This window comes from Papilio xuthus, unplaced genomic scaffold (genome assembly GCF_000836235.2).
Source record: "Papilio xuthus unplaced genomic scaffold, Pxut_1.1 DF828780.1, whole genome shotgun sequence".
Lineage (NCBI taxonomy): Eukaryota > Metazoa > Arthropoda > Insecta > Lepidoptera > Papilionidae > Papilio > Papilio xuthus.
Genome location: NW_013529869.1, coordinates 2448420 through 2464347, shown reverse-complemented (window position 1 = coordinate 2464347; position 15928 = coordinate 2448420). Strand labels below are relative to the sequence as shown.

Here is a 15928-nt window from a genome sequence, read left to right as displayed (position 1 = left end):
GCCAGAAAACAATAAACTAATTTGATATAAGATAAGCATCAAAGGTATTTATTGTAAGTATAATTATGAAAGTATTCCGTAGCAGGGCTCCGGTCTCGTAGGTAATTCCATTAATCTCCAGCATTAGCATTGAGGGGACAGGTCGGCGCCATTTGATCCGAGAGACGCGACCGCACTTGTTTTTTTTTGTGCGAAAAACGACACATCAGCATTAATAATGAATTTCTCGTTTCAGCCGTTTTACATTATTAACACTGTTTTATCAAGTAAAGGGTACCGAAACGAGTGGAAACCTTTTGTAATAGCATTCGAAATTTGTATTATGTAAATATAAATAAAACGTGTAACTACAAATAGAATAATATTTCTTTCTTAATAGATTGCAGTCAAAAGGTTTGCGTACTTGAATATTCAACTATTTACTGATCTGAAAATTAAAGTGCACTGAGTTTAAATTTTCATTAAAATCATTAGATTTTCCGCTAAATGTGAATATTATAAATTCTACTTTCATTATATTTACTGGTACAAAATTCTGACAACACAAGTTTCGTAGAACATTGGAAGGACTTTCGTTCAATCGCAGAGGTCGCCATAACAGTCAGGACACCTCCATTTATATCCAAATTCGGGCGAGCCCCAACGAACACCCGAATAATCCACTGAGGGCCGTTCCACGTTCTCGTTTGTTGGAACGCCAAATCGCAGCGCATTATTCTAATTCGTTTCCACGATAGCTTTCGAAGAACCTATTTATTTGCGTCGTAAGCTCAATTCGACCTCATTTGAGGTTACGCAGTCCAAATTATAGATTGTAAGCAAGAATTAATAAGTGAAGACAAAGTAACACGTATAATAATTAGAAATCTCTATTGTATTAGTATAAATTTTTTACGATTAATTTAAATCGAACACGAATTTTATTTGAGCAAAAAATAAATAAAATACGGAAAAATCAAGATAAGTAAATCAAACAATGGTAATGTGAAATAGTATTCATTTTACGAAATGTAACAGTAGTGAAAGTTATATAAAAAAACACGTGCCCGATGCTAATAAAGTTAGGCAATATCGAAAGTTATTTTGTATGAACGGTTTTCCAAGGAGGCCCAAAAAAAGAGGACATAAAACGAAAAGAAACGAATGTGGAAATATGGCCAAGTCATATTTTATTTACTGCATACAATTGAACCTTTATCATGGTGTGTATCGAGTTAGACTGTTCGGTATTACTCGCTGTTTAGGGAGATATCCGATGCGGATGCGTGTTTATTTTTATAAGTGTACATGAAGAAAATAGAAATTTATATTCTAGAGGGTTGTTTCTATGTAGTCATATTTTTCCGGTTGTATTTTCGCCTGTCAGATAGTCGAAACAAGTATTTTTACTGCGAAATATTTTAATACTCAAGAGAAAAAAATAATTGGTTTCGATAAATGTTCGTCACATCACTAACAATAGTAATTATATAGATTATGTCTGACTTGATTATAAGTAAAAAAGTAATGAGATTGAATGTGGATGGCTACAAAGGTAGAGGAAGACCAAAAAAAGTATGGCAAGACTGTGTGGAAGAGGATATGCGTAGGAAGGGGGTAGATTCGGATATGACGGTTGATAGAGATGAATAGAGGAGTAGTACATACTGTGCCGACCATCGATAGGGATAAGGGCAGGTTGATGATGACGTCTGACTTGATTAGCGTTAGATGGTCTTTGTATAAATTATTTCAATCTCAAATATTTAAATAAATCTTATCGAAGAGGTTTAATTTGAATAATCGATACCGAGATTGGAATAAAGAAGTCGAATTCTAAAACACTGTAATTGAATTCAAGGAAAAGAATTTTTTTTAGCAAGAAAAAGCTGAACAATTTGTCAGTCAGCACGGCGTAGATCTCTCATCATCTTGCTTCATCATGGTTTTTTCGTCAAGCGCCGAGTCTTACACCCTCTTAGAATTTTTATTGCTTACTCGCTTTGAATACTTTGTATAGCGAGATAAACTTTTACTTAAAAAGGACTTAAATTCTCTCTCACGCCTAAAACGCGACTTCGAGCTACTTTATTACATTCCTCTTGCTTACTTTTGTTTTTTTTTTCGCGTCTAAAATTACACGCCTACACTTAAAAATATAAATAGAAAATATTTTGTTACCGTTAATACTTGAAATTCTTTAAAGTATTTAAGAAAACAAGCAAGTGTTAATAGCTAAACGCAGCGCTAATTATCTTACTTTAGAACTAATTAAATGCCAAAAGTATTTGAGTATTAGCTTATCAATAAATAATCTAAAAGTTAAGGCAACTTAAATTGTATCATCTCTCTTTTATCGTACAGTTAATAATTTGCTAACGCTACTTACAAATATACTTACGAATGGTTAATTATATATCCTAGCGCTAACATAGTTCTGTTCCAAGACGCTTCTGTTGCGGTAAATAAATATTTATGTTGTAATAACTCATGCATTGATACCGGAAAGCTTTGCAGTGAATACAGTTTAGCTTTCGCGAGGTGCTTTAGCTCAACAGACTTCGTGGGTGAAAAATACCTTTTCATCTTGGGAATTCGAGCGGAGATGCGGAACTCTTATATTTATAAGGTGAAACGAGAAACCAAATGGCTGTGGAAAAAAGAGGTATAGAGTCGCGCTCGATGCGGCGGCGGTAGATCTAGCTGATTGTGAGATACGTTGCGCCGCACCTTGAATTATTTGACAGTTTGAATTGTCACCGCCTGCGCGCGCTCGATCCTATTGTTATTTTAAATATATACGCTAGTGGGTAATGCGTAGATAGTACTAACCGCGATTAAAATCAAAAGTCAATTTCTAGAATGATTTCACAATACTTTAATTTAATCTTGTAATGCGGATTTAGATAACATATACATGATATTGATATCACGACTGCCCTGAGACAAGCCGAAGACAGGACGGCGTGGAGGCAGCTGGTCGACACGGCCGTTGAAGCGTACCAGGACAAGCACGGCCTTCAGTAATGAAGAATACGAAGAAGAAGAAGATATTGAAAACTAGGTGCGACAATACGTGGATATTAATGGCAAAATTCTATTTACAGGAGATCTATATGCGTAAAGTACTCATGTTCTCGCGTTAACTTGTATGTTATATGATTGTCCTCAGAGGGACCATGCATAAAGCATTAATAATTAAATCACGTACAATATATCTTGTGGCCTATAACGCATAATTCTATTCCGAAATCCAATGGAAGATATAAAATATCAGTTAATTATATTACCACGAATTTGTTAAGAAAAAGGAAAATTATCATACTTAATTGCCAACAAAAAATGAAGGTACCTTCGCGGGGTTCGGTCCAGGTTTTTTTAATTAAATAATATTTTAACATCACAACCTAACCTTAAAGTTTATTGTGACTAAGTATGGCTTTTCAAGTACATATAAGAAAGTAAGTATTTGTTTTTCATCCGTATTTTGTATCATATAACACATAAAGGCTTCTACATCAATTTTAATTTCGAAAATTTACATAATTCAATAATGGAGACATGCAGAATTGCGATAAAAATGACAGTCAAAAGAAAAAGTATTCTAATTAACACGTTAATGCAGAAATATTAAGGAGATTAATTAGCTCGCCTCAAATCAGCTTTACGAGCTTATAGAGTAGAGTCCGTGCGGGGAAGTCTACACGGCGGTGTATTTACACACGCGTAAAATGAACCTTATTCGATTTTGAAGGAGCTTTGAATAAGGAGTCTCGAGCTTCAATGTTGTGAGCTGATTCAAATGTCTACGTTGATTTTCTCATTTCAAAGGCAATCCTCTCGTAAAATTGAAAGATGGAGATAAATGAAACGTACTAAGTACACATTCGGATATTTTTTTAGTAATACATAACTCGACGTATCAATAGGGCGAAAGATATCAGTAATCCCCTTTAAATGCGTAAAACAAAAATATATTGTACGCTCTCTGTTTTTTCTCTATAGAGATTTATCGTGATTTCCTATTTTTCATATAAATAATCGGCTTATATCGTTCCATCGAACCCAGCATTGTAACAGGATTTGGTAGTCGGAGCGCGAACACGTTTTTACAGACTATCAACTGACTATTTTAGTATACTGACTTACTACGCACAGATCAATACGGTCGATACAATAAAGTAGAATCACGTCTGGCGACGGAATTTATTGAAATTCGGTACGTTGTGTTATGTAACAATGAATATTTCACAAGTAAAATTGTATTAGAAATGAAAAACATTTAAACTGGCTATCGATTGAAAGATTCTCTTATTACTTTTTTCGGATCCTCTCTTATGTGTTTAAGTGCACGACGCATCGCGACGTAGCCCGGAGCGTCGACAATTACGAGCACAGTACTAGACGGCTAATACAAATCGTTCGCCCGGGGGGTACGTTTATCCGAAGCTCCCTCGTACCTCCCTCACCTTCCCTCTCGCAGAGAAAACTATTACATCATTGTTCCACCGCATTCCGATTTTATTTTATTCGTGGAAATATAAACCGTCCTGTGACAACGATAGGGCACAAATTTGTTTCCGTCCACGCAGTCCGCGTCTCAATTCATTGTCCGCTGAATTGTTTCTACAAAGGAAACATATTTTGTAATTTTTTTTTGTTTATATTTGTCGCTTTGAGAGTGGCCTAGTGTTCCATAAAAATGTACTTTTAGATCAACATTTATATATTTTTAAATTTCACTTCGTTGAACTCATATACGTTTCTAAAGGTTTTTATATATTTATTAAGAGAGAACGTTGTAGCGACTGAAAATTTCCAAAGCTCCTTGAGGAGTAATTATGTGGTACTGAAAACAGTTCGAGAGTGTAATTAGTTAGCCATTAGTCTAATATATTGGTACTCTACGAGTGCTCGCTACGATTCAATGCAAATAATAAAAGTCACGATTAAAAAAATTCCCTCTTGTAATTTTATATTAAATTAGCCGTATAGAAATTTTAAACCAGCAAAAACCGGTGCTTCATGAGAACTTTTGAAGCTTTATACCCTGTCATAATTTGTAAAATACATTTAAAAAATTGTATATTTTAATATTATAGATATCATGAAAACCTATCTTATTGGATTTTTGTTTTTATAACAGATTGCCTGAGAAATACAATTCTATTTCCGACAGATAACACATCTATAAATAAATTAAAATTACTGTGCTAATGTACAAATTTGAAAGAATTATAGTTGCTTAATAAATATACCACAAAACTGAAAACATTGTATAGGGCACTTTTCGATTGCCCTAATTTTTAATGTAAATAATTCAAACTGTTCAAGTTACTAGTATTTTTAATATGGTAATAAAATTTACAATCATTTTGTATTTATATGTTTTGAAACTTATTAATAGAGATTTATTGCAAATATATTACGAGTAAATGAATATTAAACAGTAAAATATTACTAGCTACAACCTGAACGTCAGCCGACGGGTCGGACTTCGATCAGCCGTCAGCGCATAACCAAATTAGAGCAATTTATGTCGGGAAATTGGAAACGCTATCGAGCTCTCGATGTGCCGTCGCAACTACGCCGCTACCGCACTGGCATTTCAGACATCCACCGTTCCAGCCCTTGCTAATGCCGGAACAATGCACGAATCTGGACAGACAGATCCGAGAGCGACCGAAGATAAACGACAACCGTGGAGCGTTGTAACAACTGATTGATATACGGCGCCCGATGATATCGTACCCAACGGCCGGCGAGGCTGAATTCCGGACCCGCCTCAGTCACAGCTCTAGTGCAGCTGACAGTTAACGATGTTTTGTTAACGACGGGACTGGATAATCAGCCAGACTCACTGACCGGACTTGATGATTTAATGATCATTAGACCTTGTACGTATTGTATTTATTATTAGAAAAAGTAAATGCTTCTCTTTTTAACAAGTCTCATAACATATTAATTTAATAAATTAATATCATAGGTGCAAATAAATACCAATTATGCAGTAATCTCCAGTTATCGAGCAAATAGTAGAGCAAGTTGCCGAGCAATGTACACGTCTTTCTATATATCGGCGAAGCTATAATGGTCAGAGTTTGGGCTCGGTCGACAGCTAAAACAATAGCGAATCAAGCATGCAACGGAACTTCTCAAAGACACCCTCTAGTGCGTGAGACGCTTAGCGAACGCTCCCTTACTAACTTTATATTGGTTAGGAAACTTTGCCGTTAGACGGCAAGCTGTCTTCTATCAAGTTACATGCACAGATATGATGAAACGCTTCGTAAATTTTATACAATGAAATAACGAAAATGTCTTCCAACACGAGTTAAATTATAAGAGTGAAAGGTAATTAACTATTAACACTTTAAATCGATTTCCTAACACTATTAATACTAAAGGAGGAAAAAGTATGTATATTAAGATGTAAAACATGATTTGTTGGAAATCATAAAATATCTTTCACTGTCAAAAATAATTCATTTATTTCTGTCTCCTTTATAAACCAAAAATAATTTCCACGAGGAAGATGTTTTCACTTAAACATTCCAAGCGAAATTCTCTTGAATAAAGCTGTCCGCTTAACATTAAATATAAGATCGTTTTAGCGTACCAAGATAGACAGATAAAGACTACATACATTTTCATGAGAAAATAGAATTAAAAAAATATAAGCAACTCGCGGCAAAATTCGAAAGGCGAAGTATGCTTCCCGTCAGAGGGCCCGGCGTCGTCGTATGCAGTCGGAAAAACGGCGTAAGTGATCCACAGTTGGAAACGATACCTTGTCCCAAAACGCTAAAGTCAACAATAAAAGGGAACATTCACGTAAATCGACTTAGGCTTTACAGATTACGTCGGTCGTTCGGCTAATTAATTTTTAAGTCGACATCTTGATTCCAACAGGCGGCATTCGGCTTCCAAATGAATTTGAGTATGATTTACATATTAATTTTACATAATACTTCATCTGTCTTTGGCCTAAATGATTAAAATGAGGCCTTACGAGTATAAAGCTTCGGGTAGTTTGTAATGTATCACGGACCGTAAGTAGCTTAGGAACTTTAGTATGTCTAAAATTTTCAATTACATTATGGCACTGATATTTTTATTTTTGACATTTCAATTAATGAAGTACGTAAAGTTTTATCACGCAAAGTAGGTATTTGTTTATTTTATGAACTCCAAGTATTGCTTTGTTGAAAAACTTCTCCAACATGCCTTATAAAAGTTTCCCGAAATACGTTGGAAAAATTCTGCAAGGAATATTATAACAATATCAAATTTTTCTTTTAATCGAAATAGTTTACAATAGTGTCACGTGTGGGTTCGTGTAACGTTCTTTAGATACGGTTATATCGTGACGAACAAAATTTGCGACGACCGTTGGGGCCATAAATCCGACGTTTCCTAAATCCTTGAAAGGGCACCGTCGAACAGCTTTCATCAGAAAACTCTCCATTATCTGAAGGAAATCGTTACCGGGGCCAACCTCGCCCACCCTTCGCCCCCGACCCGAAGGGCTTTCATTTACGGCGGCGTTGCGTGCACGCGTCCCCGCTGCCTTTGCTTCAGGTTGGCGTAGTCATTGTGTTCGGTATTTAAGTGGCTCATTTGATATTCAGAGACAGTTTGCATTCGGAAAGCTCGCACGTAGGGAGCGGGCGGTATCGACGGTCGCCGTCACGCCGCACGCACGTCCTCACCGAGATCGAGAGTGCTGACAGTGTGCTGCCCAAAGCACACAAACCATATACCCCAAACTTTAGTGCTTATTATTCTAACGTTAAGCCTTTGCTTATTGATGAAGTTTTTTCGATTTTACGGAGGCAATTTCTGGTAATTAATGACATCTATTTTACAGCAATGGAAAGTCGAAATACAGAAAGTCATCGCCACTAAACAATAATTTTAACAAAGCTAACTAAATTGGGTAAACTTCACTGAAATAAATTGTATCCACCTTACAAAAGGTTCAAAACATTAAGCTTTAGCTACTCGTAGGTCGACGAAAACGCACACAGCGGTCGAGGAGGAGGTCGCGTAACATTTATCTACAAATAGACTAATGAAGGCATCAACAAAAGCGACTAGATTGTTAATTAAACCCGCTCAAAATGTGACACCCTTACGAAATGACGCCGAGCCGGGAGCACAGTGCACGGCTTGAATGTTATTGAATTAATTTGTAATCAGAATTCTCGGTGAGCGTTCTTGGATGTAATAATACTATTAATTTATTTATCTCCGTTCGAATTACGTTTCAGGCTTCTTATGTGATGTTACACGTTTGAACTGGTTTCATGTCACACACGTTCCCTTAGTCAGCATTCTCATTTAAATGTATGTTCCGTTTATATTATTATTATTCTATATATTTGATGTTTCTAAACAGAATTTGACTATAGCGAACCATTATTAAAATAAACTTTATCGGTAATCAGCCCATTACATATTGGTTATGTACGTTTAATATTTAATATCATGAATTGCTTCATTTAACTTATAGTAATCCATGCGATAAGCACAATATTTATGTATTTAATTAGTTACGCTTACACAGTATTACTTAGACATAAAAAGGAATTCAAAAGGAGCCATCATTAGGCCGCCGACCAAAAGGAATAACCATTCCCTTAATCATTATTCTTAAAGACTCTTCATTAAATTCCTTTTATCTCTCCCGGGATATTTCCTTCGCTCGGCATCAATCACATTCACTCCGAAAAACTCCTTGGCTTTATTCTAAACTCTCATAATAGGTAATGAAGGTTTTGATCGTCGCGGCCGGCTGGCTTCTGCCGATTACTTTGAGCGCCACAATGGCTCCCCGGCCGGCACGGCACAATGTAGCCGATGGTGAATCCTCAAAACTTTCTTAGTCCGCATCCACTCTAGATGCCAAGCTAATTACTGCGAAACTTTTGTAGATAGACACCTGTGCTGAGTCGCGACCGCCAGACAAAGACCGGAGTTATCTCAGACTTACAGGCATCGACGTTTTGTCGAACTAAATTGAACCTTATTCTAACGAAGAAAGGCACATTCTCATTAAATTTGCCTCAAGGAAAAGACGATGAATTGATACTAAAACGAATCAATATCGCTCCTCGCTGGTGGAATTGTTTTCTAATTAATCATCTGGTGCACCAAATGCTTTATTTCAGTTCTAGGTATTAATAAAATGTGATTCATGTTCTACTTCAACCTACAATTATTTTGTAATTAGTTCGCTTTCCTCTTGTTTCTCTTACAATTTCTAAATTGTAGTTAGAGATGAGATTTATTACAACTGATGCAGACTCTTCTGATACGAAATACAAAAACAATTAGACATAACAATTATTATTTCTAAGCTATCCTATCTGTTCTCTATTCATTTATCAAAATAAATTAAAATCTAGCCTGTTTGTTTAGTAATAGAGTAACTAAAACATTAATAAATCATTATTTTGACTCAGTCATAAGTCAAAGGCTTCTAAGTCAATAACTAAAAGGTTTTCTAAGTAAAACATTTTGATTAGATTTTCAAATGCAGAACGCGCGTAATCAAACGAGATATGACAGCATAAATACAGGGTGCTCGTATATTTTCCAAAAAGTTTATTGTAAATTAAATTTCGGGGCGAAGTTGGTGGAATTTACATTCGCAGCGCTGATATGTTGCGTGGAGCATGTTGGTACGGCTTACCGCATTCGATAATGACGTATGACGTCATATAACTTAGACGCAAAATGGCAATGTTCAACATGCGATGTTAAATGTAACTTTTATTGTACATTCGTGCGTAGCTCGCGTCAGGCTCTCTTAACGTTACTAATTCGTATTATTTTAATTTGTGGAATTTTTAGCTTAATTTTTTTTATTCGCTGCCAGCTATTAAGTGACAGCATGTTTTTATCACGGTAACATTTATATTTATGGTCAGTTTTATGGAGACCTTTTGGAACGATCCTACAATTTTTTTCGACATTGTTGTATAAACTTAGGTTGACCACACCACAAAAAATAAGAGGACTGTTGTAAAAAAATAAATTATATTGTATCGTGATGATGCTTTGTATCTTAGTATAAACAAATAGATTACTTACCGGTCCAAACTGTTCGAAGTAATTCTTTACATCTTCAAGCGTTGTGGGTGCTGAGAGCCCTCCCACAAAAATTTTCTTTGTCCTGGTCACCATCTGTGAAAAAAAAATCATATTATTAAATTTGACCTTGAAGTTGATGTTACACAGATATAATAACTTATCAGTAGTAAACTGTATTAAGGCACTGACAAAATGTCTTTGACAAAAATGAAGTCAAAATAGTCTTACAAACTTATCTGGCCCGTTGGTGGTACTTTTAACCCTGTTTTAGTTACTTAGAAAACATATGTAACAAATTAAACATGTTGCGTACAAAACATGAGAAGACAATTGCAGTAAAACTTAGGATTTTTTAATTGAAAAGTCGCACTAATGTGCTAGCACTTTCATGTCACTCTTTCCCATAAGACCAGATAAGTTTATCGTACTATACAATCGCTCGTCGAATCGACTTTCGATATTATTCTTTCAAAACAATTTCACGTAGAAGTTGATACCCGTTTCTATTTCCTTTTAGATAAAACTGTAATAAATCTTAGGTTTTTAGAAAAATCTTTAACGTTAAAAGAAAAAATATTACAAATAATTAAATAAACATTTTACCTAATAGCTTCTAACGCAAAAATTATTACAATAGAAGGCAACGAAGAGCAGTCGAAATGTAAGAATAATTACCGTTAATACATTATGCATGCCACCGTCCTCCCACACAGAGGTTACCGACGGATATCTTTCACAGAAAGCATATTACCTAAGCAATTATTCTAAAGGTAACTACCACTATATATTATTGCATTATATAAATATTCCTGATTATGTATTTCATCATATATAAATCATAAGAAATTTAATTTAATTTATAAACGTTGTCTTTTTTTATCCCCCAAAATACAATAAAATAATGTGAAATCTCCACTTCACCATGTGGGATCCTGGTCAAGCGCTAGCTTATAAAACGTAAAAAAAAAGTATACGTAATGTGAAAAAGGAAAATATAAAATTATAATTCAATTAAAATTGAAAGTAACTTAACAATTCAAGTCAAGCTGTTTGAAGACAATTTCATAACAAAGTCAATACTGCCGCATATCTAATCTCAAAGGCTCTGCGTTTCTTCTTGAATATTTATGCGACGTAATAACGACACAAAAAAACATACGCCAAGTTAACAATGGCCGTCGATGTTGGGGGATTTCCCTTTAGCGACGCAGACGAAGATCTAAATAGTAATTAGCAAATACAACTCAGCGGATGCGATGCGGAGATAAATGTAAGAAAAGGGTACACATCTAATCTTTGTCTCTTAGTATAAAGATCTTTAAAATTCAAATATCTATTTATATTATGGAATTATTATCTTCCTGTAATCCATGTAAATAAATATATATTGTTTTTATCTATAATCCACGGCAACATTGAACATCCTGTATCTGCTTAAATATTTAATTGAATTTAGTTGTCTATTCGGACAATACTATAGATAATTATTTGATGTGTATTATTTTGTCCTAAAAATTATGATATTTACAATGTTATCATCAGTTTATATACATTATTTTGTCATTTCATTGTATTTTCAATTGGAATTGAAACTTTTCGATCAGTGGATAGACTCGAGAAGATATAATTACATTATAGCGAGCAAACCCCATTTCTATGAGTGGTAAAAGATAATATCTTCGGCGAAAATTGAATAAACCAAGATTCGTAAGTCTAATGTAAGTAATATAAGTGAGTAAGTGGGTCCGAAGTACAGCGATGATACCAAACGAAATCACACTCAAAATATACGTAAATGATGAATAAGGAGCATGGCGGGTAAGAGGGGCCGCTACGTGCCCAAGTGGCCCGCCTCCCCTCACTCGAGCCTACCTTGCCCCGCGGATCTTGAGCACGCCAACATTGCCCAGCTCCGCTCCCTCTGTCACGTCTTTTTAAATCGAGGTGTCATTCAGCTCTTAAACTTTGTACGTTACACCTCATTAAAACTCACCAATTAAGCGAGCTCCTAGTTTCTTTAAACTTTAAACATAAAATTGCAACGGATCCTCAATTGCTCGTTCAGCAAAAATGTTTTAAACGTAATTAATAATAAACAGTCGAGTCAGTTAAACATAAATCATTCCGGCTCGTTAATGAATTTTATTACAGCTAACAATATGGGGAAAATAAATAAAATTTTAATAAGAGGCATTCATTAATGGGATTGTAAAGGGTGGTCTCGTGGGAGCGAGTGTCAGGTCAGCCGGCGGCCGCGTCAGCCGAAACTGTTGGCAATTACCTTAAATGTGGACAACGCAGTACATTCCACAGGGAAAATTATTATTCATCGCATATACAATTTTTGCTTCGCTCTAAATTGGAACTCACTAGCTGCGATTGCTTGAATTAATTATTTCCGAGCATGATATCAGTTGCTCTTAACGAATTGATTGAATGTCTATTATAAAATTAACTAATACGAACATTACTTATAGTTTCAAACTTATAAGATGAGTTATGAAAATAAAATATTATAATAAAGATTTAAGAAAAGCCTTGTAGTTTCATAGGTTTTCATCGCTTTTCAATGCTTTACATTTTTACTCCTTTGTGCCACATCATCATAATATCATATGAATATTATAAAAATAAAATAGCCGCAAATAAATAAATTATTGATAGAATATTTTACTTAAAACGAAACCAATTACACGTCGCAATAAACTCGGGGCAATAAAATTGAGCATCATAGTGGGTCATGATTCAAAAATTTTAAAACGTATGACCATAAACACGAGCGGCGTCCATCACGCGGATAAACGACATTATCCATCCACTCGTTAACAGCGCCCTGTTATTCCTCGTAGCCATTTCACTGTGAAAAATACAACAATTTAATTTAGCCTAACTTGACCACGGCAGAAAGCAAACAGCGAACGGCCGCAGCTCAACAAAAAGCGACACACATCAATTACGAGGCGGGAGTCCGGAGTACGCGCACAGCGGCCGCCGGCCGTGTCCCTTTACGCGACAAACACGCCCGCAACTTACTCTAACTCAATTCATAATACTCCGCCGCCAAGCTACATGTGACGTCGTTGAATTTTTTACATTTTGCACGTGGCCAGCGCAACATAAAGCGATACAATTCCAACGCCGGAAAAATGAAACCGCGCTACATTTTGTCAGTTTGAATTCACAATTTAGTTAAATTGCCAAACACAATATCTCGAATGTCGAATGTACGCGTGCATTAATAATTGTCCAATATTATGAACAGAAACGTACATACGAATTCCGTTTTTTTAAATGACAAAAATGTATCTGACTAGAATTTGACAACCATTTTTTAAATTTACAGTTAGAATTATTGACATAGGTCAATGATTCTTTTTAACGCAGGTCAAATAATATCATGTTTCTATTTTACATTCTATTTTACACCAATATCAAGACACTGGCATAAATATAACGAACTTATAGTCATTAGTTGTAACAATTTCAAAAACGTCAATTTTAAATGTCTCATGGTCGTCCTGTGAGAAAAACAGAAATTCGATGTGGGTTGAACAATATTAATCAATTTTTACACAGAGGCAATCATTTAGGAGGAACATGGCACGAGGCACGAGCCACACAAAGGTCGGCCACGACGCTGAACGCTGACACAGCATTTCATTTCGCCGGTCGCACTCTCTGGTTTACGCGCCTGTTCTTTGTCTTTCCGAACAAATACGCTCTTTGAAGTAACTACTTTTTCATTATTATTTCACTATATGATGTTTTATTTGTTTTTAGAAAAATAATTAAAAGCGTATTTTAATTGCAATTATTTGACAGCTTTAAGAATTACTTTAATGACAATATAATATCATTATACGACTACCAAACAATTACTAATCCCTTAATATTTTATTTAAATATTTGAAAACAGAACTCATGTTCCAGAGAAAAGCGTTAATTTATCTAGTTCACTGCTTAATAATTTCCAAAATAGAACGGGAACATGCTCCGTATGCGACGAAAGCGCAATGAATATTCTACAAAGATAGGGGAACGATCTCGTCGTCTCGTGTCGCACCACCTTATCTTCTTCACAGGTCATTAGGTCTCGCAGGGGCTGCATGCCAACAGATCTGTGCAATTTGTAACAATACAGAGACGGCGCGGATGGCAAATGGTGATACCAGGGCTTACGTTGCCAGTCCCGTTAGCTCGCTCCGAGACTAAGATGCGACGTGGAATAAGTACCTAGTCGACTGCGGCGCGCGACGAGGCGTCAGGCGACGCAATACACTAACCGCGTACATTCTAAATGGCAGACATTAACGAAACATTATTGCTTCTCGGCTTCACCAACACTTGCTCAGTATTAATCTCTATCTCGTTCTGATGCACGCTGTCTGTTGCGCTGTACACTAGATAATTCCGAGAATAACTGGCGTTGGCTCGCTCGTGCATTGTTATATCAAAGTTAAAATGACTTATTATATTGAGACATGTAAATCGCTGACGAGCTCTTCACTCATTTTATAAGAGACCGCTCTAGTCGGGTTATCTCGCCGCTGCAGTTGCGTTTCTATAGACGTCTGAGATGAAAGGAAATATGATTGAAGGAGCTACTTAATCCTATCGTACATAGAACGTTATTATAGGTATACGACGAGAGTGTGAATAAAAATTCATAGCAAATTACCGTACGTTTTCATTCAATACCCGATAAAGCGAACACAAACGAGAAAAAACGAAGTAAAAAAAGCGGGAATGCATGTAAATGAACAAACTTTTTCTGAATTACATCGTGAGCTGAATAAATAACGCTTGATCGATGTGTTGATAAGTCCATGAAAAATTTAAAGATGCTTCGAACACTCGTACAAATGGATGAATTGGGTTGTATAATATTACCTACTCTTTTTATTTTTGGCCTATTCATTATTCTAAAAACAAAAGAATCAACATTTACAATTCAAATAAAAGTATTACCAGTACTCTTACGATGATAAATTAGTATGGCACGTTGAAAAGAAAAAGAAAAATCAAAAGTGAATAAATAAATAGGCATCGTGTACATAAAATAATAATTATAGCGAGTACATAAAATCTAGCCAGATGTGAATATGCTACTTCAGGAATGGTTACACGAGCGCTCACGAAACAATAGGTACATTTAGCCGTCTAAAAAGAGAAATGGCTTGGTGCACTTGTCATCGAAAGCCATTCGAAACACATCGGAATTACTCCGTATAAGAGTTCGACATTAGTAGTATATGTACACATCTATATGCACGATTCTTTTGTGCGATAGCACCCAGCGAGTGGATGAAAGCGAAACGTCGAGATGCCTTGTCACTTACTCCCCTTCTTACTAAATGCAAAAACACTGCGCCTCTTCAGAACCTAGGCTATTGTTAGGATTGACTACGACGCCTTTGTTTCAAAATATGCTGAGAGGTACCAAAAATTACTAGTGTAGGAAAAATTACCAGATAATTTGGAGATTCTAAGAAAAAGAAAATGTTTAAATATTTTTAACTGAAAAAGTTGTCTGTCTTATTCGTAACGTAAAAATTTATATCCTATTTAAAGTGAAAGATAAAAGATATATTTCGAGTTTTACTTTTTGCTCCGCGTAATCAAATAAAACTTGATTTTATGTTTCGAGCCAAATTATAAGCCGAGGGGAGGGCGAAATAAAAAGTGAATAATGAATGCGGAGGCCGAATCCGGGACCGCGCGACCGTAGCAATTATTTTGTTTCGAGTGCCATCAACATGGTTCGTTCTTTCAAATTTTCATACATTAAGCAAATGTCGAGAATGCGTAATAAGGATCTAAATGTTGTAAGCCGTCGCGGGGTAGCTAAGAG

The 15928-nt window shown here is 35.6% G+C and overlaps 1 protein-coding gene across 4 annotated transcripts in view; it reads right to left on the bottom strand.

The window, feature by feature from the left end:
• The window catches only part of Rbp6 (RNA-binding protein 6), a 387157-nt gene that overhangs the window by 117562 nt on the left and 253667 nt on the right, over window positions 1–15928 (bottom strand). For all 4 annotated transcript variants that reach the window (XM_013326661.1, XM_013326662.1, XM_013326664.1 and 1 more), the window contains one exon: window positions 10078–10170. In XM_013326661.1, the coding sequence (XP_013182115.1) occupies window positions 10078–10170 (93 nt within the window). The remainder of the gene's footprint in view (window positions 1–10077; window positions 10171–15928) is intronic.